This window comes from Mytilus californianus, unplaced genomic scaffold (assembly GCF_021869535.1).
Source record: "Mytilus californianus isolate M0D057914Y unplaced genomic scaffold, xbMytCali1.0.p SCAF_41, whole genome shotgun sequence".
Taxonomy (NCBI): domain Eukaryota; kingdom Metazoa; phylum Mollusca; class Bivalvia; order Mytilida; family Mytilidae; genus Mytilus; species Mytilus californianus.
Window position 1 is genome coordinate 549,179 of NW_026262692.1, and position 27,588 is coordinate 576,766.

Here is a 27,588-nt window from a genome sequence, read left to right on the forward strand (position 1 = left end):
AAAACCTTCAATTGTTCTCTGAACAAATGGTTTTTAATGCTTATAGTGCTTCTATTCATCTCATTAAAATATGATATAGTGTCTTTTGCAAAGGGTTGAATGATACATGACCCTGAAGAATGTCAACCGTAAGTGACCTTGTGCAAACCGAAAATATTCTGAAATAATTCATTTTAATAGCATTTATTTCATCTCATTGAAATATAATATACATCACAGCCGGAAGTAGCTATTTTTGCACTAATTCAAGGAAAAAACTTAGAAACTTTTCGCTTTTAGAATCAGCATACAATGTACAATAAACTTTTATTGACACTTGAAGTAACCTTCTGTAAACCGGAAGCCGCTAATTATCTCCTTTATTTGAAAAAAAGTATATAGAAACCGTATATTTTCGGAATCAATGGAAAGTAAGCTATCTTATAAAACCAGAAATTACATTTCTTAACCGGAAATAGCAAATAATCTCCCATATTTAAGTCAAAAGTATATAGAAACCATAAATTTTTTAATCAGTATGATGAAACCTATATTTAAGCGCCAATAGTTACTTTCAGTAAACAGGAAGTAGCTTATCTATTATTATGAAATGTTTTGTGAAAGACCTTCAATTGTTCTCTGAACAAATGGTTTTTAATTCTTATAGTGTATCTATTTATCTCATTGAAATATGATATACATTCCTCTCAAATGATCACACATTGATCATTCGTCGTAATATTTTAATGGCATCATGAAGTACATGAGGTAGGAAATAAGCTCTAATTTCTTAATGCAGTTATTACAGAAGAGTGGTGTATGATTAATAAATAACTCATGGGGGCTTGAATTTATTGTGATTTTACCACGGGTTGGCCCTTTATGCTTTATATTTCATAGCGAGGGGTAAAATATCAGCATAAAGGGCCACTCGTGGTAAAATCAATATAAATCCAAGCCCCATGAATTCATTCTATTCTTATAGGACACATACAGCAATTCATTTGTTTCAAAGCGTTCCAGGTGAAGGAAATGTTTGCTGTTCCCGTAACTGAACACACTAATAATATTGACTTATAATAAGAAGAATAATGAATAAGTGACATGCTTATGCCTTTAATGATTTACAATAACATAGTACTTAGACAGGTTTAGACGAAGTTGATTAATTATCTTACTTTTATTATTGAAAATGGGCTTTCAACAAAATCTTATCAGCGTTTGTTGATGTTTTCATGTTTTGACGACTTTCATTTAATGACGTCATTTACACCACTCTGACCTCGGGTTACTCATTAACAAAAAGTAAACGACGTGGGAGTAAGATTGGAACAGCCCAAACAATCCATGATGTTGACGATCAGCTGACATATCAACATATTCATATTTTACCACGGATGTGTACTCAAAGCGTTTGATGAACGTCATATTAAAATGTTGGTTTTGTTAATCCCTATTGATAATATGCATTTTAATAACAGGATTAATAACATACACTGCACTTCATGTACATGTACACACTACAATAATCTTGCATTAGAGGTATGCATATATTTAGTAGTCATTAAACAAACATGACAAGGTCAAATATCAATTATCTACCAAAATATACAATGACCAGATTCGTGATAGATAAGGTAACTTTCTTGATGATATTTTGCAATATTTCTGGTTTTCAAATAACTCACTATATTTCCGCAAAATTTTGTTCTTACGAGTTAACTTTTTTTTGCAACATTTCGCTTAAAAATTTGGTATATGTTATTGTACAGTTTATGCACTTTAAATTTTTACCCTGCTTAACCGAACAATATTCTTTTTAAGAGTTATCTCCAAAAACACTGTTTTTCTTGTGTGTGCATCCCCTTTTGTATTTGACATGAGTGAAATATAAATGTAACTCATTAACCGTATGTGATAGAGACCTAGGGTATCTTGATTTGAGGTCCTTGGTCCACCAAAAAGAAAATGGTGTCAAGGTCAAAGGTCAAGGTCATTTTCTAAATTTTGCCCTTTGCTTGTGTGTACATCTTGTCTTATACTACAAGAGCTAGATATGAAGGAACTTATGCTAAATGTTTAGGTTGTTGAGACGAAGAAATGATACATTCAGTCTGAAGCGATTTGATAATATTTTATAGGAGTTATTGCCCCTAAAATATTGAATTAATGATAAATCGAATATAACTTCAATCTAGTACACGATAAAGCCATAGTGTCTTTTGCAAAAAGTTGAGTGACACATGACCTCAAAGAATGTCAACCGGAAGTGACCTTGTGCAAACCGAAAATAGCTATTTTTGCACTAATTCAAGGGAAAAAACTTAGAAACTATATGTTTTTAAAATCATCATACAATAAACTTTTATTGACACCCGAAGGTTGCATTTTTGTAAATATCAACAATGCAATTTCCCATAGGAACAACTTTCACGTCTAAAACTGTACCACTTTTACTTTGAAGTTTTGAAATAAATTATATCCTAGAATGGAAAGTTCATATGCACTACTATTTTTTTCAAAGGTCAAAATATAAGGCTGTCCGGCATATTTTCAACGTTTATATGCCCCGAACTTCTATGAGTTTAGGGGGCCTCGGTGGCCGAGTGGTCTAAGTAGTTACTACTGTAATCACTAGCCAGTCAACACTGAGGTTGTGAGTTCGAACCCCGCTCGTGCGGGTGCACTCGACTCCAATCTTAATTGACTAGCATTGTCAGTTTTCCTATCGTAGGTCGGTGGTTTTCTCCGGGCACTCCGGCTTCCTCCACCAATAAAAACTGGCCGCCACGAAATAGCCCAAAAGCGGTGCTTAAAAGTGGCGTTAAAACACAAAAAATCAAAATCAAATCTATGAGTTTAAACTTTAATTAAAATTCTATGGTACCCTTACCTCGAATTAAGGATTTCAACAGATTTTAACTTGATCACTATGAATATGTATATTTACTGGTAACATTCCCAAGTTATGTCTCTACGAGATAAAACATAGAAATCATATCCGGGAACCAGTACATAAACAAAATTAATTATCTATGAATATTATATATCTCCCCAAAAGAGGCGTGGTTTGAGAAACAGCTGTATTTACAAAGTGCAAACTATACTAACATTTATTCCGATAGAAAACTTTCTAAAAACACTTTTTCTCACAACAATACGTATTTATCAGAATTATAGCCTCAAAGAAATCACTGCATATACCCTAAGTTTTCTTTTACAGTACATTTTATACCCCGACCCCTGTATCAATGTTTTAAAGAATTTGAAAACAAGACTTTAATTATTGCCAGATTACCCTATGAGCATGTTTTCTGACATAAAATGTCTAGAACCTGTTTGAAACTATTTTGATAACAAATTGAAAGCATTTCAGAACACTATAAATGTAATGTTTAGCAGCTAATCATTCCAACATTCAAGATTATATAAAGTTTCCAATCCTTCCTGTCTCCAATCTACATCTTACTGTATGCCGTATTTGTCAATGAAAGTTCACAATTACTGCCTCAAATGGTCAGTTTAGAAATCTTGTCACAACAGTGTCATCTCTTACCATATATCTAACATGATTAAGCTTATATTTGAACTAGAAGTGTTTAAACAAAGCCATATTTGCAAAAGTTGTATTTATGAAGATACCAGTCTGATGTATGAATTCACTTAGTTTTATAGAAATGACTGCTAACATCTGATTTTGCATAACTTCCAAGTACAGTTATTGGTTTCTACTCATAAGACCTTTAAAATGATAAAGTCATAGCATTTACAAGTCAAATTGTTTTTTTATGACCCAGTGGGTAGGCATTTTTCTCTGTTTTTTGCCACGCGGGCCTCAACTTTCCTAAATTTTTCTGCTGTTTATAACAATATGGAATATTTAGTGCATAGTTAGGATAGAACACACTCTTGTAAGTTTTATTGAGGTATTTTTGTATTTCTAGCTTGTATTTTTTTATGCCGCAGTCACAAAAAAGCACATTTAGGTCCTAAGGCTTACTTTTGTGTTATCGACAGGATAAAATCATCCCACCAATAATATTCAGGAAGGATCAATGAGTTTCATTGACTGCGAAGAGTAAATATAAACACTTCTAAACAATTTACATTAATAATATACATATATTATGAATTTATTTTGCATTTAGGGCTTTAAGTAAACTATGTATACTGTAAACTGTGAATTTATGCTGAGTCATCATAGTTAAGGGCCAGCATTTTCTCAATCTTCATGAAATATTTATAAAACTTCATATTTAAGTTAATTTCATTAAAATCTCTGAGATAAACCAGATTTAGTGAAATTCTGTATGTTCCCTTTTTTTTACCCAATAAAGGTTGCAGTTTTGTAAAAGAGGGACGAAAGATACTAGAGGGACAGTCAAACTCATAGATCGAAAACAAACTGACAACGCCATTACATGGCCAAATAAAAAGACAAACAGACAAATAGTAGAACAGATGACACAACATAGAAAACTAAAGACTAAGCAACACGAACCCCACCAAAAACTGGGGTGATCTCAGGTCCTCCGGAAGGGTAAGCAAATCCTGCTCCACATGTGGCACCCGTCGTGTGGCTTATGTTATTACAAATCCGGTAAATAGTCTAATTCGGTAGGTCACATTCGTGAAAAGGGAAGGGTATTGTAGTTACGACATACGGAACATATTCGATATCATCTGTGAAACGGTTATTCCGTAACGGTCAACCAACTCGTGATGGCGTCCGTAAAATTTACGAAGGGATGATTTCAACTTCACCATTTGGAATTGTTGGTTTAATAGCTTCCTTGTGAGCAGCAATCCTCTATCAAGGAAATCATGATAGGAAATACAAGCCCGGGAATATCGTATCAATTTGGAGATATATACTCCGTATGCAGGCGCTGCTGGAATGTTGCTACATAGAAATGGAAAGTTCACAATTGGAAAGCTGAAATCATCTCTTTTGTCGTAAAGTTTTGTTTTCAACCGACCCTCATTGTCAATTTCTAGATGTAAGTCAAGATATGAGGCAGACTTAACTGTATCTGTAGTATCCTTTATCTCTAGTTCGATGGGATAGATTCGTTCAACATAGTCACCAAATTTTGTATTATTCAATGAGAGAACATCATCTATATAGCGGAACTCAAAGTTAAAGGATATTGCTAACTTCTTATCTTTCTTCCTAAGAAGTTCCTGTATGAAGTCTGCCTCATAATAATAAAGAAACAAGTCGGCAAGAAGAGGGGCACAATTAGTTCCCATTGGAATTCCGACAGTCTGTTGAAAAACACGTCCTCCAAACGTAACAAATATGTTGTTAATCAAGAAATCAAGCATCTTGATAATGTCAGTTTCAGAGATTTTTTTGTTTGAATCAGAGTGATTCTTTACAAAGTAGGATTCATCCCTCCCCAAGACAAGATACTTGTATCTACGTTCGCCATTCTTTTTAATGAAACAAAGTAATACCAACTCTTTCAATTTGTCTTTTAGTTTGGAATGGGGAATACTTGTGTACAGTGTAGAAAAGTCAAATGTTTTATTACTTTTTCAAGATGAGAGAGTCTTAGATTGTATGTACTCTAAACGATCTTTGGAATATTTTAGTTTCCACATCTGATTCACGCAACCTCTAGAATAGGCAGTTTTACAATAACTTTGTAGCCCGGCTTTGATTGCTGATAAAATAGATGTTAATAATTTAGAAAGAGGTTTCGTGGAGCACTTGGAAGACCCAGCAATATACCGTTGTTTGTAAAGACACGTATGTAGTTTAGGTATCCAATACAGTGATGGAAGATTATAAATATCAACAATGCAATTTCCCATAGGAACTCCTTTCACGGCAAAAACTGTACTACTTTTACTATGAAGTTTTGATAAAAATGATATCCTAGAATGGAAAGTTCATATGCGCTACTTTTTTTTTAAGGTCAAAATATAGGGCTGTGCGGCATATTTTCAACGTTTATATGCCCCGAACTTCTATGAGTTTAAACTTACATTAAAATTCTATGGTACCCTTTCCTTGATTTAAAGATTTCCACAGATCTTAACTTGATCACTATGAATATGTATATTTACTGGTAACATTCCCAAGTTATGTCTCTACGAGATGAAACATAGAAATCATAAGCGGGAACCAGTACATAAACAAAATTAATTATCTATGAATATTATATATCTCCCCAAAATAGGCGTGGTTTGAGAAACAGCTGTAATTACAAAGTGCAACCTGAAGTCACCCTCTGTAAACCGGAATTAGCTAATTATCTCCTTTATTTGGAAAAAAAGTATATAGAAATCGTATATTTTCGGAATCAATGGAAAGTAAGCTATCCTATGAAACCAGAAATTACAAGTAGCAAATAATCTCCAATATTTAAGTCAAAAGTATATAGAAACCATATATGTTTTTAATCAGTATAAAACCTATGATTAAGCGCAAATAGTAACTTTCAGTAAACGGGAAGTAGCTTATCAATTATTATGAAATGTTTTGTGAAAGACCTTCAATTGTTCTCTGAACAAATGTTTTTTTTAATTCTTATAGTGTATCTATTCATCTCATTGAAATATAATATCCATTCCTCTCGAATGATCACACATTGATCATTCGTCGTAATATTTTAACGGCAACATGTAGTACATAAGGTAAGAAATAAGTTTTAATTTCTTAATGTAGTTATAACAGGCAAGACAAGAAAACATAAATACTTTATTAAAGTCTCACCACTTGTTACATATTAATACACAAGTTAATAACAAGAGTCACTCTATAAAGAGTTAAGAGAGACTGTAAAACAATTTTTCATTATCAGACATATGTAATAAACTTTCTCATCAATAATACTAGGCATGATTAAAAATAACATTACGAATATCTGAATGTACAGGGCAGTTTAACAAAACATGTTTTTCATCTTCAACGTCATCAGTACAGTTAAAACAAACTCTATTTTCAATATCAATATTTTCATAACGACCAGTTTCAATTCTGATGGGTGCTACACCACATATAAATTTTGCTAAAGCACTCCTGTATCTACCAGGTATATCAAAAAGTCAAATAAATTTCTACACCATATACATTTGTGAACATTCTATATGTACGTAATTTATTTTTATCATTTGACATAATTTTATCTAACCTTTCTTCCTTAAATTTTTCAAAAGATATATTTTCGATACTCTTTATTAAATCCTTGTTTAAAATAGCATCATTACACAAATATTCCATTCCAAGTTCTTTAAACTTATTTTTTACTCTAAAATGCCAATTTTTTACTCTTTTACATGTGTTACCCCATATATACACTTTTTATTTACTCTATCATCATTCATTTTATTCAATCGTGTCAAATTTCTAAAAACACTAGTCCACTATTTAATTTTGCATGGCATCCAGCCAATGTCACCATACAAAGATATATAAGTTGTGTATTTTCCTACACCCATGAAAAAACGCATGGCTCTATTTTTACACTATTTGTACATGAAAAATCACGTGTTCCCCAAATAGAGGCATCACAATCTATTACAGACCATAGAAGCATATCAAACGATTTTGTAAATGTACAATATTGAAAACCACCGTTAGCTTTACATTTAGATATCAACAAACCCAACGATCTACTAGCACCTTTAGCAACTGCTGTTGCCATACTAACATAGCTTAAATGCTAAGTAAACAAGAAACCTAAATAATTATATACATAAAGTGATGTATAATGTTGGTTTGTTAATCCTTATTGATATTATGCATTTTGATTACAGGATTAATAACAAACACTGTACTTCATGTACATGAACACACTACATTATTCACGCATTAGGGGTATGGATATATTTAGTAGTCGTTACACTAACTTGACAAGGTCAAATATCAAGTTATCTACTAAAACATGCAATGACCTGATTCATAATAGACAAGGTTACTTTCTTGTGATATTTCGCAATATTTCTGGTTTTCAAATAACTCATTTTGTTATAATCAAAAATATATTAATAATCCTCAATTTTAATTTGACGTCCTGTTTTCCTTTAATGAACAACAGGTGGATCTATATTGAGCGCAGACTGACAGATGTAAATACATGTATCGCTGCTCGTTTACCTCCAACGTATATTAACATGTTTTGTAACCTATGTACAAACATTGTGTCAATTTTGCTGTTTTAAAAGTGAAATAAAAAAAATAAAAAAATCAGAACAGTTATTCCTATAATAATGCATAACAAAACTCGAAAAAAATGTGTAAATTATGATAAGAAAATTCCGCGAATGTTCATGAATAATCTTGGCGCATTAGAGTCATGTTAGACATAGTGTTATTCGAGTCTAAAATTTTAAGCGGAAGGTTATTTCGGTACTTGTACGCTCTGAATTCACAAATCCAATCCTTAAATAAGTATTGTTTATGATTTTAGTATGATTGAATTTTTGTATAAGTGTCCCAATTACCAATTTAGAAAAGTCACTATCATACAATCATTGTACATAAACTTACAACAATAATTCATTTTCATGACATAATTGACAATAGCCATTGCCATTAATTCGATTAATAATGTTTTTTTTTTGTCTTACAAAGATTTAAGTTTGATATTGTATGCTATGTAGATATGAACAATTCAAGAAGGTCTACAAACAAAGTATGATTATGGACCAGAAACCAACAGGAACAATTATATTCAGTTTGGTATTTATAGTTTAACAGCTTTAATTAGATTGTAGCAACATGTGTACGCAATGTTACTTTTATCTTCCAATACTTCATACTGTTTAAAACATACTAAATCTTACCTTGACCTTTTTATTCGGTGAAATACGTTATTGACAAAGGATTGCTTAATACATATTTTCGAAAAATAATATACCTTACAGGTAACAGTTTGATTTAGAGTTAACTCATGGATTGCAATGGTCACATTCACATGTAGTTACATTTACCTTATATAATTATGGTTTATAATATTTTATATACTACTTAAAACATTTATTTATTTCGATAATTCCTTCAATTGAATTACCTCCCTTTTGCGCGAAATAAAATTGACCAATTCTCAAAAAGAGTTAAGCTAAATTTGAAGAAATAGAGAAAAAAAAAATAGACGACTTTTCAAAAACGTCTAATAAATACTATCCGATTGTCACGCATCCCGGTTTTCTAGCAAGATAATATTAAGTGCGTGAGCAGTAAATAAGCGGATCAAATGTATCAAATGACAATGAAATATGTTTTCCTTATTTATATACAATAATCGACTTATATCACGATTTTTTTGACAAAGAATTTGAAAAGAAAATAAAACATTCAAATTAAAAGGTTAAGAAAGCCATACTTATCTTTTAGGTTTTTTTTTGCAATTACTTATACAGATGAAAAACTAAAGGCAACAGTAGTATACCGCTGTTCAATAGTCATAAATCGATTAAGCGAAAACAAATCCGGGTGACAAACTAAAACCGAGGGAAACACATCAACTATAAGAGGAAAACAACGGAACAACAGAAACACTGAACTGCAACAAAACAAACGCCAACATACATAGAAACGGACTATTTAATAACAAATGCCATATTCCTGACTTGGTACAGGACATTTTAAGAAAAAAATAGTTGGTTGAACCTGGTTTTATGTCTAGCCAAACCTCCCGCTTATATTGCAATGTTAAAAATACCGCTAAAATGACAACATTCCGAGGCAGGAATACAGTACACATAAACGCAAGGACAGAGAAATACATAAATAAATAATATAATATTACATTACAACATATAAACCACAGAATAACAACGGCCACCTCCCAAGAATTTACGACAGTACACAAAAACACCACAAACGAAGTATAAACTGCGCGTCACACAAATGTATCAACTTATATTGAAATGGAAGAGCATACATGCTATGAATTCATTATTACTCGAGGCATACTCGTGGATTTCGTGGGAAAAGGTAAAGTACACATTTAAATGTTTCACAAAGTAAAATTTTCTGTATGCTTTAATGCAGATTATGGTAAAGCCTAGAAAGCAAATATTCATAAAAAATACGTTTTTTCCTTAATCCACGAAAATTGGTATCCACGAAAATAAATGAATCCACCGTACATCATAATAAACTGAAGTTCACGTTATATTTCAAATCATATTTGGCTTATTTCAGCTGTAATATGATATTTCTAATCAAGTGAATAAAACTTAATACAAAATCTGTTAAACGTTATTTATTTCAAACTTTAGTGTTGAATTGTTGACTATTTGATTTTATTTGTACTTGTTTTCTTTAAGCTGTGATAGCATTCAAATGAATTTTAGCTATATTAATTTCGTTTTTAGTTATTGCTTTGTTTAAATACCTGTATGTGTTATGTCTTCAACTGTCCATATTCCCACACATTGGAATGGAGATTGCGAGCGCAAATAATTTGCAATGGATCAACTACGACAAGATACCAATGTTTATTTAATCAATTAGGTCAATATACCACAAAGAATCACAATTTTACAGAACAATGTACAGAAAATGCGGATTTTTTGAAACAAGGTAATTAAAAACGGTTTTGGTTTATGTTTTTTAAAATATTTTCTAAAAGTTACAAAAGGCTAAAAGCATAAGGCAATAGTTGATATTTGTCGCGTTTTCTGCATAACAGTTCCAGTACATCTGAATCTTTTACATAGCATATATATACGACAACAGAGAAAATAACCTGTTGAAATATAACGGTTAAAACTGTGTAGCTGTGAAATTTCCCCTTTAGGTGAAATAATTGAGCTGCGTAGGATACAAATCGACATGATGCAAGTACACGTAGACATGCACATGCATAATACTTTGATTGGTTTTTGAACATTCAAGTACGAAATCACAGATAAATTTTGGTCTGTTTGTAGGGATTTTATGTCAACTCAATATTCAAACAGTTACAGACTTTGCATAGAGATTTTGTCAACACGAAATAGTTTAACAGATGTATTGATATTCATTTGCATAAGGTCAATTTCTATATGACGCAGCTGAATTATGAAATATTGATATTTTTTTAAGGTAAGAAATATGTTATTGCTTCACGTAGGCGTGGCATCAATTGCCCCTCAAACACGTATCAGCCTTTACGATTTTGGTCTAATTCAAGTGACGAATGTGAATTTGTCAAATCAAAATGCAGCGAAGTAGGACAAACAATTTACAGCGATGGTTCAACTGACACGGATACGACATGTCGCTGTGATTATAGATATGGGTATGCATTTATAACCAATCCAGCTAAAGCATGTTACTGTGTACCTTCTAAAGAAGATTGTTCGTGCTATTTGAAAATCTGCACAGATAGAAAGAAAGTATCTCAAGGTAGGCTGAGAAATAATTTATACAATTCTGTGAAATAAACAATATCTATTTAATTCTATTGTCTAAATATAGGTAGTTTTAGCCTTGACATTTGCGTAAATTTAGTCATGATGTTGCAGCAATACAATTTGTAAGTGATATTTTGGTCAACATTCAACAGTTTAAAAAAAAAAATACAAAGATTTACATCTGTATCTATTGTATTGTTCTTTATTCACTTATACTTATGAATATGAATTTAAGACGAAACGAGTAAACATCAATAAACTGTATACCAACAACACTAAATAACAAAAGTAAACGCAAAGGTCTAAATATGGTCTTTAAAAATAGCCAAATGTCGATGGAACAGGTTAAGTTCTACATTTCAGGAATCTTTTAAAACTGTGAATCGTTTTAACAGAGACAATCAAAAGATTTGTAATAAACTCCAAATTCGAAAACAATGCGATGTCAGTTTTTATTGACTTCCCCCTTTTTTAATTTACTGTGGAGATCGGTATTTTTGTTATACATTTTACGATAAGGATAAATCATATCAAGGCTAATTAAAAGCAAATCCCTGTTTTGGACAGGTACGTGAACATGAAGAGAGTAGTTCAGAAGTTAACGTAGTTTAAGAGATAATTATCCTCTTCAAACTTATCAAATTCAGTTGCATTTCATATTTAACATGACAAAAATCTACAAATAAAGTTATTGCCAAGAAAAAAATCACTTAACTATATAGTACTGGTAAACGAGACAATACAAACAAAAGTATCGTATCATGAAGTGAAAGTCACAATCAGTTCAGAATTAAACGACTGTATTCCAGAGGAAAAGTTCATAAAATCTAATGCGAAAACAATGTAACAATCATTTTAATCTTGTTTTAATCTACTTTCAAATCGCTTGATCTCAAATTTGATCGAATTGACAAAAAAAAAATTGAGAAAAAAGGAATTGTCATATCATGCAAACATATATCAAATGGAGCAGACAATTTATATATATAATAGTCAACAAAAGTAACGATACACAAGTTTGAACTCCAATTTATCATGAAATATAATAAATAGGAAAAACTGTTAAATTATCCAATGAAAAACATTCATTTGCTAAGCAAATGCATATGATTAAAAGAATCTGACCAAATTGGGAAGTGAGAAAATACCGTGTTATTGAACACAGGGGTCAAATTTATTTTGCAGAAAATGATGACAAAAGTCGGAACTTAATTTTGAAGATGAGAATTAAGGTGGCTGGATTGTATAAATATGTAATAAAATTATAGGATTTTACTAATTTTTTTTATAAATTAACCTTATCATGTGCTTAGTGGAAAAGTAAAATAAAAAAATGGGTTCACCGTCTAGTTAAGAATTTTTGAAGGGTTAAATTTTAATGGTTTTCGTTCAAGATTACTATAGAAATGATAGGGAAATGAATGCAAAGCTAGTTTTATTGAAGAATCTCTCATGACACCTAATATAAGATTTTTTTATATTTGTGTTTTTTTTGTTGCTTCAATAGTCTTTTTAATTAATCAAAAATAAAATCAACAAGTCACCTTCTAGTTAAGACAAAAAATTTACATCATTAAAAATAACGGGATTTTTTCAAAAAGGGAGATTACTCTGTCTTTGACACATTTTTCTAATTTTGGGACCATATATAAACTGACCAGGTTATAAAAACTTGTTATACCTTCTATACATGTAAGACCATATATAACATTTCCAAACAAGTGCAGTTGATTTGCATATTGGTTGCCATGGCAACCAGCAGTCAAAATGGAAAATCACTCTTTTTGGGGATTTTTTTTAAATTTTCAGTTCAAATTCAAGACCATACAATTTGAAAATTGAGCAGGCAGTATCTATTATAATAGGGGTGTGTTTGTTTTTAAAACCTGCATATTTATATGAACTGTGGAATCCCTGGGGCAAATAGTTCTTATTTTGTCTGTCTGTTCTCTTGCTTAATACCACTGGTTTCAGTTGATAATTTAAGTATGATTGTAATAAAACTTGGAGACTCAGCCTTTTTTTATGAAACCTAGACTCACTCAGACACCTGACTTACACTGATTTTTCAGTTTACCAGACAATCCCTCATCTGCAATAAATATCCCACCCCAGGGATCTCCACCATTAGTATTCCAATTTTGATGAAACTTTGCAAGAAGGTATTTTTATTTTGTTTTTGGTGTTTTGTACATAAATCAGGCTGTTTTGACATGTTTGAATTGCCTTACATTTGTCATTTGGTTTTATAGCTTGCTAAACGGTATGGAGTTGGCTCATTGTTGAAGGCCATATGGGGACATATAGTTCTTAACTTCTATCTCTATTGGTCTCTGGTGGCAAGTTTTCTCAGTGGCAATCATGCCCCATATATCCGATCTTTTTATATATATTTGAAATTTTATACACAATGCTGACAAATATAACATACAACTTCTATGTTTGTTGTATAATGGAATTATTAGAGGATCCATTTATATCTAAGTTTGACATAGACAAATTCTTCTTTCATTTTCTAGTACTTGTTTATGTATAAAAATTAATAAATGAGATAGTTGAACCTGATACACCCGCCATTTAAACCTTTTTTATATCTGTCAATTTATCCGTTTTATGCTTTTGAAATTACATAACATCAAAAATTTCAGGTTAAATAGTGTGTTATTAGATTTGTATTAAGTAGAAAATGTGTCTATAAGACACAGGATGACCTGCCATTAAATATAAGTCACAGTAATCAAATTGTTGATGACCTGAGTGGTACCATAACAGAATAATGTAGTGGTGATATATCACAAAAGGTTTCTGTGAAATGAACCTAATCACAAGACTTAACCAAAGACACAAAAGCAGTAAATGTAGGTCATAGTGACTCAAGTAATGTATTGTACTACTAGTATACAAGATGTCTGTGGAGAAAAAATATCATTGATATATTACCATTAGTTTCTGAGAAATGGAGCTAAATGCAAAACTTAACTGGAAAGGGATGTACATACTTCTGGACTAACAAGGGTATATTAGTATATCTATATAATCCATCCACATTTGTGGCAGGGCATAATAAAATCCAATCTTGGCAACTTTTTCAAATAAATATAAATAACAACATGCAGTATTGTGACAAAAGTACTCATTTATGATCATATTTCAGTTCCCATAAATTACTTATTCAGATTCAATAAATTCCCCCCAAAAAATAATTAATTGAAAAGTGTTGAAAAGCATGGTTTGATTAGTAGCAGGCCAACTTTACAGGTTTATTCTATTCATATAACCTTATGACTTTCTTTTTACAGTGTGCCAATTTTTTAAAATCCTGTTCTGTATACTCAGGTTATGCAAATACCTGTCACCCACCCCACCCCCCAATTGGGACTAAAATTACATGCAAGTTTTCCACTAAAAAGTAAAAATTGAAAAGTATATTGCATCAGCATACATTGTACTTATGCAAAAAGAATTCATTTCCTATAGCTTTTGTATTAATTTTTATGTGTAAATATGCGTTATCGCCTAAATTGACCAAATAACTTTTTTCAATCATGATGATGATGATGAGTTTTTAATAAACCTTGACTGGCTATACAGCCCTTGCACGTGTTGAAAACTGAATATTTAAGTGAATTTTCTAAGTCAAAGGACCATAACTCTGCACAAAATCATCAGACCGGGACAAAATTCAAACTTGATATGTTGCTTGTCATGATAAAACTATGTTCCAATTTTCAATATCTTCAAGCATGACGAAAAAAAGTGCAGAAAACTGATTATTTGAACGAAATTTTGGAAATCGAAGGACCATAACTCTTGCATAAAAACACCAGACCGGAACATAATTCAAACTTGATCAGTAACTTGTCATGATAAAACCATACACCAAATATCAAATCAATATCTTCAAGCATGAAGAAAAAAAGTGTGGAAAACTGATTTGCCGAACTGACAGATGGACAGACAGACGGACAGAGTGCAAACCTAAAGTCCCCTTCGACTTCGTCGGTAGGGGACTAATAATCTAAACTAACAACAGAGTAAATGAAAATTCTGTTTGCAAAAGAAAGAAACTCCTGCCTTTTTTTCCGAAAAATCAAATGGTCATTAGTATTAATTTACTTATGGTGTCTGATGTAGACAACATTCTGTATGTATGTGCCTGTAATTCAGTGGTTGTGGTTTGTTGATGTGTCACATATTTGTTTTTAGTTCATTTTTGGTACATAAATTATGCTGTTAGTTTTCTCTTTTGAATTGTTTTACATTTTGTCATTTCGGGGCCTTTTATAGCTGACTATGTGGTATGGGCTTTGCTCATTGTTGAAGGTCGTACGGTGACCTATAGTTGTTAATTTCTGAGTCATTTGGTCTCTTGTGGAGAGTTAACTCATTGGCAATCATACAACATCTTCTCTTTTATATATAACACAACTGCCAAGCCGCAAATAAATGGTGATTTAGTCAACACACCAGGAGTCGATTTAAAAAAAAACTCACAACTAACATTGATCGTATATGAATTGTTTATGACTTACATTGTACTATCGACCTTAGTTGTATAATGTGATCTTAATGTGAAAACGACTCCTGAACCCTTAGTGGTCTGTAAATAATGTGTCATAACATTTATCACAAGTACATTGTACAATGAGCATCACAAATTTTAGTGTAGGTATTGCTGTGTGTTTGCTTATTCCACATTTGGTAGAGGTATAGTGGAGGGTTAACATCTGACAAAACATGTTTAAGCTCACTGAAATATTGTTTGCGCTTCACCCTGTCCCAAGTCGGGAAATTCTGGTCTTTTTTAGTCCTGTATTTTATTTTTTGGTTCTTTTATATGTTTTGCCGTTAAGTTTGACGTCCATTTTCCCTGGGCAATACATTATTGTTTAGGGGCTAGCTAGATCCTGCCTCCGGGGGCAGGATTTTCTTGCTGTGTTGAATACCCATCATAGATTCATACCCATGGTGGCTTTGGGTCATTTTCTGCTATTTGGTCGTCGGGATTGTTGTCCTGACATATTTCCCCGTTTCCATCCTCAGTTTTATATAATTTATAATACACATTAATTTTTGTCCCTGTTTTTTGTTTTTTTCCCATTTTCGTTAAAAAAAAATTAACTTTCAAATGATTTTATGGTCGTGAATCACTCTTGTTCTGGGATCATTCGCAGTCGATGTAAATTATTTGGCGAAGAATCTTCAATAAATGAAGGACCGCTAGAAACTTAAAGAAGAATTACTTACATTATTCATTGTTTGTTTACAAAATATTACATACATTTTACGCATATTTCTGGGTCCTTTTCCAGTGTAAAACAAGTATGAAACTGCTTCATAAGCTACTAAAATGAAGATCGTGTTCTAATATTTTCGATCTGCGTTTCAGTATTCATGAAAAGCAGCCCACGTGTTCGATTATTGTGATTTGTCTTGTGTTTATCTTCTCTCGCCGGCAAGAACATGACATTACCACAAAACGGAAGTGCATTTGCAACAATGAAAATAGCAATAATAAATTTTATATAATTCTCGAATTACAGTTTTCAATTACAACATTCTTTTGTTATATATTTAAATAAAATATATTATTTATAATAATCAAAATTAATTATCATTGACAATTACGACAATAGGTATGACTTGCGATATCGATGCGCAACTTCCTGCGCAGTTGGTGCGAAAATTTGAACCCGCGAGCCTCCTTAAGTAGTCAAATATCTGCAAAGGGATTGAAAATTTTAAGCAGACCATGTTAAAGTTTAATGTTTTAAGTTGTAATATCATTTTTTAAATTTTTGGATGAAATAACAAAAATGCTCAAAAAAAATTCGCATATTTGCCTTAAATCAGTGGTATTGATAAGAAAATAACACTCTGTAAATATTAGACCATTTGGGCAATTATTTACCTTGGTACAGTGTATCCAATTTCATTATATATGGAAAATACATTGCCTTGTATCGTTTCTTTTGTTGACTAGTATAATTACTTTAAGACAACAGGAATTCGAATATATCGAGTCGACAGTAAATGTCTTAGCGAACTGATGTTAATCTTCGCAAATATTACAATCCATTACCACACAACAATAGTAAACATATTACCCTTTATCAAATGTGATATAGGAACAAGAAAAATATACACACACGCATCAAACGCCAACCTACCTGTGTTTTATTGAAGAAAAATTTGAATGGCCAACTGTCGACCTAGAAAGTTTATATAATTTCATTATGCTGCATTGTTAGATCAGATAAAACCGTTAACGCTACTCCTATAGAATAAATAGGTTAAACGCGTACAAAGTAATAATATGAAAAAAATCTTTTGTGCAATTTGTTAATGATGTTGATTTCCACCTAGAAAAATATTGTACTATTAATTATTGTTGTTAGTTTTAATTTCAGATTTTAACAAACATAGTTCTTAAGATTTATTCCAGAACAATTTACACTTTAAATCCTGATTTGTACATATTTTGTATTGTATTCATACAATGTCCTACACGTAAATTTGTCATTATTTAAAAAAAAATCCATTAAAAAAATTGTTTATTGTTAAAAACCCAATGAAGGAGATAATTTTGATTTTATTTTTGAATTAATGAAAATATTTGATTAAAAACTTGCGAATGATATTTGAAGCTTTGGCATATAAGCATGTTAGAAGAAAAAATGGCATTATATAACTAACGATTTAGTCTTCAGTTATGTTGCGTTTTGCGTACCTGTGTTTGTCTGTTTGTCTTTTTTTAGTCATAGCGTTAGTCTACTTATGAGTTTGAAAGTCCATATTTTTATATCTTTCGTCTCTCATTTAAGGATGTTCGCTACTCTGTTTCAAAATAACAAGCTTTTTAAGAGAATGTTATAAATTATTAGTATATAAATATAGAAACTAAAAAAGCAGAAAAAAATAAAGGGTCCGTGTGCTTGTTTTCGAGATATAAGCCATTGAAAATTTGGCGGGAAATAATTCTCTCTAGACTTTTCATGCATTTAACATTGGTACCTTTTTTCTTTCAAAAACGATGAAAAAATAACAAGGAATTTATAATATTTTTAAATATGACATTTTAAACTATATGTAATCAAATTATGGAAAGAAAAGTAGGGGTTAATGGGCAAATTTTTTTAATGGCACTACATGGATAAAACCAGAGGATTCCGAACATCTGACAAAAATTCAATTCCAGAGCAGCGAACATCCTTAATGATAGTGTCACACTTTTATTTGACAATAGTTGACGATTTGTACGATAAAAGATTCAAAGGGACATTAAGTTAAGAAAACCACTGACTAAAAACGACAGCCCTACTTCGAGGTTGCTTGGAAATCCTTAGAACGTTTTTAAAATAAGTTTACACGTGAGGATAAAGATAAATATTTCTTTCGAAATGTGACAGCTCGTACAATCAAGTATTTATTTAACTACTGAGATTTAAAAACAGTGGAATAAGGAAATTCAGGTAAAGCAATTATCAAATCGATTAATATAATTCACAAAATTTATTATTTTCAAAAAAGAGGTGAAAGATATCAAGGGGACATTCTTAACTCACAAGTTGGGAGAAACCGACTATGCCATGGCAAAAAACGAAATGCAACGTATAAAATCAAATTCCAAATTCATTTAGACAACTCTTCTGTATCACATGATTTTGCAATTGACATTATTTCATTTTTCGTACTGTCTACGTGTTCTTTATAAACAAATATTTTTGTAGATTATATATGCGTTGACCGAAAAGACGAGGGACGAATGTCAATTTGTCCACCATTTTTAAGTCAAAGGTAAATATGTAAATAACAAACAATTTAATTGCATGACTTTTCCTCAATTTCTACAAGCATTAGATTGACAATATGGAAAAAAAACATGTAATTTTCTTGAAAAGTTTATTTCAAACTTGACGGAATTGTCATGAAATTACTTTTCAAATTAGTTTAGCAGTCCTCTTACCGATCATACTTATATGAATTAAAGCGGTTTGCAGGGAAATTTTAGTCAAGGTTTAAAATGCCAATGAAAAACAAATCTGAGTTCTATGTGAAAAAAGAAATCACAGCTTTCATCGACTTTTGCTATTCACTTACAGCTGGTCATTTCATTTTCTAATATTTTTTTTTTATTATTTGGCCTTCGGGCCCACCGACGCAATTGAGACGACGTCGATTTCATGAGACCACATTTGGCTGTTAGAAGTATTTAATGAGATAAGTTCAATAATTAGCTTCATCATTTGCTTCAAAAGGAACAAAGAACAAGAGAAAATATTACAAGAACAGAGTAATACTGAAATAGACAAACCAACTATAGGTAATAAAAATTTCTTCATACCACATTACTGTTTGTAATAATCTCTTGATATACATATACTCTGTCTGTTTGATCGTCTCTCAGTTTATAGCTGTAATTGATTTTTTGCAGTTTTTATTTAAATAGGAAAGACATCTTTTGATTTTAGATTTTATTTGCTTTGTTTTTGATATGACAAATTTGGTTTGGTTATTTTTTTGTGTGCAAAAATGGGTTCTAGAAATCTCTTGCGTATTGAATGCTTATACCCGAAATAATATTTGTAAAACAGCATTGGTATCTATTAAAGAGGCAAAACTGGACATTAGTTCACGAGCAAAAAATGCATTTAGTAGTGTCAATAAATATGATAATGTTGGGCCGATCAGACAACCATACAATCTACCATTGCTATAGCTCGGGATAAAATAATCGAATATAAATGCCCAAACCATAGTTAAATGAAAGCAAATCTACGGCTGCCATGCATTATTTCCTTATTATTCAAACAACGTTTTATACTTTTGGTTAGTTTTTAAAAATTCTCTAAATCTATACATCACCTTAAATCATTTACTTGGTCATTCAAAATTTCAGATAAGTGGAATTGGTTTTCTCCGACAGTACCGATTCTTCTGACCACCATATGCTTTATGATAATGGGTATAGTATTCATACATTATTTTCATTTGATGTTAGTAAAGAACTTGTTTATATTTCACTATTCAGACGGAAACAAAAACTGAGTTATACGTAATCAGGAATCGTAAGCTCTAAGATCGACCCAAATTTTCTGTGTAGATAATAAGGACATATTTTGTAGATACGCATATAGGCAGGAAGTTATGATTCAATGTGTTTACTAGAAGTTATGCCCCTTTGTATTTAGATTTTTGGCTATAATATACTACTGCAACAGTTAGTGAGCGCAACTCCTCTGAAGCCACACAACACAATTTGATGTAACTTTGTATATAATAAAGAAATAATATGTTAATGTGCATATCGACAGGAAATTATAATGCAATGTTTGTTCTAGGAGTGATGCCCCTTTGAACTTTTATAAACCTAAATATACTAAATATGCAACAGTTTGTCAGCGTATCCGAATTTCATGAAACTTTGTAGTTAATGAGGACATATAGATGTGTAACAACAAGAACTTTCATCACTTGACTTTTGTAGAACTCACGAGTCTGTGAACTTATGAATCGGGTGAGATTTTGTTTGGCCAGTGACAATGTTGAGGCGTGGGGTATGTGAGCGTGTTCACAAAGTTTATTTCCTTTAATTTAATTGCGTCCTTATTTCATCTTTTAGGTATACTTATATGTTTTGAAAAACTGCCAGACTGCTCCCTGGTGGAACTAAGTAAGTAATCAGTATTATATATTACTAGATAGAATGCTTTAAATATAAGGTAAATGTCAATATAAAAGACACTCGAAAACACGAACTGACCTCTCAATATACAAGACCCCGGAACAATAAATTTTATGATAAAACGCTCTTTTGATTTGATGAAATTTGATAATCATTTGAATGTTTGGAGTTAATTAATCAACTACACAAGCACCTAAGGTGTGGGAAATCTACAATTATTTCTATATTTTGATATTTCAGAAATAGCTAATCGAAGAATGCTCGAATTGACTAAAAGCAAGCTGAAACTATAATTATTTTTGTCATTAACGAATGCAGAAAACTCGATCGTGTGCATAACAAAGATTAAATTTGTAAACATTTCAGAAGAAACAAAAACTTGAAGAGTTCTTTTTTGTTTTTTCGCAAACATATGCAGAATTTAATTATATTACAACAACAAGTGTATTTTATCTTTCATCCATATCTCGGATTCGTTGTCTGGAATTGGTTTTCCTATATGTCCTTTTTGGTTTTAAAAGCTTTTCAGTTTAAGGTTTCGAATAGTCAAATGTTTAACATTCTTCCTATTTTCTTCTAAATAATCATAAGACTAATTGGGGAATTTTTACATTAAAAGACAATTTTTGGCTAATTTTTAATGTTTTTAGCCTATTATTTCAAATGAGATTAGATAGGTAGGAACTCCTTACGGGAAAAATTATCAGTAATACAAGAACAAAAATGCTAAATGACCGAATTCATTGCATAGGTATTTAAGGAAGTATTGCCCTTGAAAGACCTTTTTTTTTACTTATATCAATACTGTTTTTCTATTATCTAGAAAACTATGCTAGATTGAAAGCAATTATAAATAGGAAACATGATATGCAATACCAAAACTACAAAAACTATGATAAGATCAAAATGTTTGGATGATTTCTTCAAGGAATTTGGCCCCCAAACAACGATTTTTGACTAATTTTTGTGTATGTCGTAAACTTTAAAAAAATCTTTTAACAACTAAACCAATTACCATCACACTTCACCTAAATGATCTCTATGGTATCTTGTATAAGTTTGCGATTTGTCCTAGTAAGACAAAACATATGTCAGCCATGACTTAAAATTGAACATATCGGTAAATGCATTAATTGTCTAATATCTTGAAAATCACTACAGATTGAAAAAATCTTACAGTGCAAATGCTCAAAATGTTATCTTGGTTTCACAAAAATTACAAGATGACGAGAGACTAACAAGTTATTGTCCTTTAATGGCGATTGTCTTTGCTAATTTTCATGATTTTGACAATTCATCTCGATAACTACAACCCCGTAAGTGACAAGGGAATAGAAATATGGTCACTTTGAACTTCTTCTGGCCGGCTGTAATACCCTTGCCGAAGTGGGGCGTCCGTTCGGCTCTGCGGGATGAACAAGTACGAAGGGACGAATGGTCAAAATGGAAACGTTAAATCCGATGCCTCGTGTAAAGAGATTTCCATGGACTAAATACGGAGTTATAGCGTTCAAAAGTTATAAAGTTCAAATCAATTCACACAATAGTAAGTTACATAGTATCCGACACATAAACTTTGACATAAAACTTAACTCAAGGAAACATAAAATGAAAGACAAAGCAACCTATTCATATGGTTAGATGCTGTCCGACTCTTCAAAATGCCAATATCAGATAAAGTAACAAGATTTTAGGCAACATGGTATTTGATAAATAAACTTGACAAACATCTGTACAGACTTAAAACTTAACCAAAGGTATCAACCATGAGTGAGGTTTGGTTCATGTTTATTGGTACTGCATGCACCTACATACCAAGTCTCATGGATTTATCTGCTCCTGCGAACTTACGTTACACATGAACTCAGAGGGTATTCCAATACGACGCATCTACGCTGTAAAGGTGTATTAATGATTGTTGCTGCTTGCGAGACAATAAATGTTTCATTTAAGAAGTAATATGTCTATTTTATTTCACATTGGGGATTTTTACTGGACTCTTAGAGCATAGAAGCTTTTCAACTTCCTTTGTACAAGGTGTCAATCTAAACTCATTAAACATGTTGTGATTTACTTTAAAATCAAACAATTTACACCTTATATACATGTCACACTGTGAATCTTGATCCCTTAAAAGAATTCCAAATTAAAATAATTTCAATCTACACAAAAATGAAAATAATCCAGACAAATTAGAATAAAGGGAATGCCGAATAATGATTTAATATTATGAAGGTAAGACACTGCCGGCAATGCTGATAAAGTTAAACATATTGATAAGTTCGTGGAGTCACGGGAATATGATTAAATAAGTAAATAATGGTCACAATTACGGAATATAAATGCCATATGTTTACATGAAAGTAGATATCTTTCATCTAATTATAGTAAATCCGAATTCCTTTTAAATAAACGAATTCAACAATTTGATAAATCATTCAGCTTTTTAGTATGCCTTACTTACATAACACCTCATACTAATAACGATATTGTTTATAGGTTACTAACAAGTGACAACAAAAGAATTGATTTTCGAGTTAAATCATGATAACAGTTTCAAATTTTCTAAAACTCATAACAAAATTGCAATCTGTCAAATTTCATATTTTTTGTACAATATCTGCATAAGGAGTTATATTCCCTTCTGTCAATTTTTAAGCTTTTAAAAGTCATCAGCAGCACAAATAGACGGCAAAACCACAGCAGTAACACCTAAGAACCGTTTACATTTTGCCTTAACGGAAAAACCATTAAGTATTTAGATAATGTGAGGCAAATATAAATGCAGTGGGACACCAAAATTGTATACTCAGATATAATGCAATTTAATTTGCTAGGCCAGCCGCCATACTAGGTAGAAAACGAAATAAACAGTGATTGTAGCGTAGAAAATAAAATAACAAAAACACCGAACTCCAAGGAAAATTCAAATCGGAAAGTCCCTTATCAAATGGCAATATCAAAAGCTCAAACACATCAAACGACTGAAAACAACTGTCATACTCCTGACTCGTTGAAGCACACAAAAAATGCACTTTCAAAAGGTCAGGTGTAATATAGAATACACATACTCTCATTTAGGCTATAATTGTCCATAGAAGATGATGGGTTAAACCTGGTTTTATAGCTATCTTAACTTCCCACTTTTACGACAGTTGTTTATACTTCCGTTATAAAATGGTGTTTCGGAGATAGTTGAGATAAACATTTATCCTTGAAGCGACACAAAAGAGATTTCATCCGAAAATCCCAGGTAGATACCAGATCAAAGATATTGTTCGTGGCAACTTGGAAAACAGAAACTCCTTTTAAAACATATTCATAAGGTTAAGATGTGCATTAACTCTTACGACGACGATGATGTAATAGGATTGTAAGTTTGGTAAAGAATATGTTGTCTGTAACAGTCATTATGTTATTATACAAGATGTTTGCAAGACATGATCAAATGAATATTCAAAAGAATTTATAGAAATTTCAATAATAATAATAATAATAATAATAATAATAATAATAATAATATTATTAATAATAATAATAATAATAATAATAATAATAATAATAATAGTAATAATAATAATAATAATAATAAGAATAAAAAGTAAACATCAGGCTATGTTTATTCGTTTTTGTATTATAGGTCCTGTCATGAAATTTTCCACAAGGGCCAACACTTCTGACAAATGCATTGACTTAACATGGTCTCAGCCACTAAACGTGAAAATTAAGAAATACGAAATACAATATACGTGTGGTGTATGGAAAAATTTCCAATCATTAGACGCGTACCCACCGAACTTATCAGAGCAAATATTTGACATAATTCCAAAGAAAGAATACAGATTCAGGGCCTGTTACATCTATTCTTGTCATTCAGAAGACATTAGAAGTGATCTAAGCGAAGACCAGATCTATTCTGATGGTATGTACATGTATAAGTAAACAAGCATTTTTTTAAGATTATGTTTCTTGTGTTAAGCTTGTTCAATTGCAGTTTTTTTTTTAACTTAATAGAAACATTCATTATCTTAGTAAAAGTTGCAAGCATATAATATTTTTCGTCAATAGACAAATGACAAATGGTGTTATCTATCTCTGAAGTATTGTAGTAAAGGGTGAAAAACTGGAAATGTAATAATCAAAATTAATCTTTCACCAATGTAGATTTATTTTAGAAACTCAACCTGAAATCTATTCTGGAAACAAGCTAATTTTCACGAATGATGATATAAGCATCTTTCGACAGGAGAAATGCAAGACGCATTAATTTGACATGAATATGTCAAACCTGAATACTTTTTATATGAATATATATTTGAGAAAAAGTCATCACGATTTCTTCTAAAAAAGACCAATTTTGAGAAATGTGGCTTACAGTTTTTTAAAATGATATATTCATTTCGAACAAATGAGAAAAAAATATTTGTATGTGCCAACGAAGCGGTGAAAAAAAGCAGGAAAGTCAATTTAGTTTGAAGAATTATTATAATATCCATTGTATAAAATGAATGTATTGCGAGTGTAATAAGCGAACATAAAGGGGAAATTAATGAAAGGAGGAACTTATTATCAATAATTAATATGCATAAATTATTGTTATCATCCAAATGTATGGTTTTAATTTCTCGTTTGAATTGTTTTACATTTGTCATTTCGGGGCTGACTATGCGGTATGGGTTTTGCTCATTGTTGAAGGCCTCACGGTGACTTATAGTTGTTAACTTACGTCATTTGGTCTCTGGTGGAGAGTTGTCTCATTGGCAATCATACCACATCTTCTTATTTTTTATTTTTAATGGCAATTTTGAATTTATCATGGTGGTAATGAGAGAATAAAACAAAATTCGACGAGAAGACAACAAGTTCATAAAATACTACATTCAAAAATAAAGACACGAACCCCAACAAATATTTGAGTGATCTGAGATGCTCTGGAATTGTATAAGATGATAGTAATCACTGTAAATCATTTAAAATGTTACATCATGTCCCTTCCAGACAAGATGATGAATTATAATTTTTTTCTCATCTAAGTGTTTGAATTATACGAACTTTTTTTCTGTAAATGTTCTGAAATTGTGTAACTCAACCGAAAATCTAATAGTGTTTATATATATGATGCTCTCTGACAAAACCCGACATTACTAAATTTTAACTGATTTTGTAATTTATAGTTCAATAACGGCAAGCCGCATTCCCATCTTCCAACTAACTTGTTAAAAAATATATTCACGACTGTTACAATTTCTTTCATCGTTATTCTTAAACAATTTGGTTTGTTACAGTATTTAACTCTTCAATAAAAGAAGTGAAGGTATATATATCTTTAAAAAAATCTTATACACTATAAAATAAGGAGATGTGGTATAATCGCCAAAGAAAACTCTTGCTACTAGAGACCAAATGACGAAGAAGCTAGCAACCATAGGTGCAACTATAGGTCACCTTACGGCCCTTAAAGAATGAGCCAACCCACAATGCATAGCAAGCTATAGCAGGTCCAAATAAAATCAAACGAAAAACTAACGGACTAATTCATGTACAAAACAATAAACGAAACACAAATATGAAAAAAAGTAAAATAACACAAATGGAAAATTCAAAACGGAAAGTCCCTAATCAAATGGCAAAATCAAAAGCTCAAAAACATCAAACGAATGGAAAACAACTGTCATATTCCTGACTTGTTATGATAGACAGCAACAAACGACAACCACTGAATAACAGGCTCCTAATTGCAGGAGCAAGAATATATATGTCTAAACATGTGACAACTTTACGACAGACATTCTGCATCGGATAACATGTGGCTATGCAGGGCTAACACCATAATATATATAATTTGTCTCAAATTTAGCCCAACAATGTTAGATCTTTAAATTTGCGTTAGCAAATGTTTGTTCTTCCGTCACTAGGATTGGAACCCTTGCTTCTGTGACATCGTGGCAACACCGCCTGCACCTTGTCCAGCGCCCTAGACCACTCGACCACCTATGCTACAAAAAAAATATAGCTTTCGTTGGTTGATGTAATACCTTTCCACGTCCGCTTATCTACGGTTGTAACACAGTACTTGATGTATAGTGGCAAGTAGATGGTGTAGATTTCAGATCAGCCATTTTGTCTGTGGTAAAGGATGATGATGTTAATTACCATGCCGCCATATCAAATTTTAATTTCATTATACACGTCTCAGCATGTGACAACTTTAGGACAGACCTTCTCCATCGGATAACACGTGGTTATAGAGGGCTAACACCATTATATATGTAAGCCTCAAATCTATGTCCAGACTCAAATCTATGTCCTTTCCGCAAATCTATGTCCTTTTTTAATATTGCGTCATAGACGTTCCAAATTTAAGTCCTTTGTTGTCTCAAATCTATGTCTTTTATTGCCTCAAATCTATGTCTTTTATCGTCTCAAATCTATGTCCTGCATTGTCTCAAATCTATGTCCTGCATTGTCTCAAATCTATGTCCTTTATCGAAATGTGGTGACGTAAGACATAGCAAGACGTAATCAAGTAAAAAAAATATGTGTAGTTTCAATCTTGAAAGTAACATGTA

At 31.5% G+C, this 27,588-nt stretch overlaps 1 protein-coding gene and 1 long non-coding RNA gene across 3 annotated transcripts in view; both read left to right on the forward strand.

The window, feature by feature from the left end:
• The first annotated feature begins 6,596 nt into the window (after window positions 1-6,596).
• On the forward strand, window positions 6,597-10,517 carry LOC127699809 (uncharacterized). Its single transcript, XR_007981218.1, has 3 exons — window positions 6,597-6,624; window positions 8,593-8,671; window positions 10,312-10,517. It is a non-coding gene; the product is annotated as an uncharacterized LOC127699809 (long non-coding RNA).
• A 419-nt stretch (window positions 10,518-10,936) lies between these two features.
• Window positions 10,937-27,588, forward strand: part of LOC127699802 (uncharacterized) — a 41,979-nt gene continuing 25,327 nt past the window's right edge. For both annotated transcript variants that reach the window (XM_052203161.1, XM_052203162.1), the window contains exons 1-6: window positions 10,937-11,326; window positions 19,065-19,131; window positions 19,593-19,657; window positions 20,234-20,299; window positions 20,957-21,007; window positions 24,660-24,941. In XM_052203161.1, the coding sequence (XP_052059121.1) occupies window positions 19,100-19,131; window positions 19,593-19,657; window positions 20,234-20,299; window positions 20,957-21,007; window positions 24,660-24,941 (496 nt within the window). In that variant the 5' untranslated portion in view covers window positions 10,937-11,326; window positions 19,065-19,099. The remainder of the gene's footprint in view (window positions 11,327-19,064; window positions 19,132-19,592; window positions 19,658-20,233; window positions 20,300-20,956; window positions 21,008-24,659; window positions 24,942-27,588) is intronic.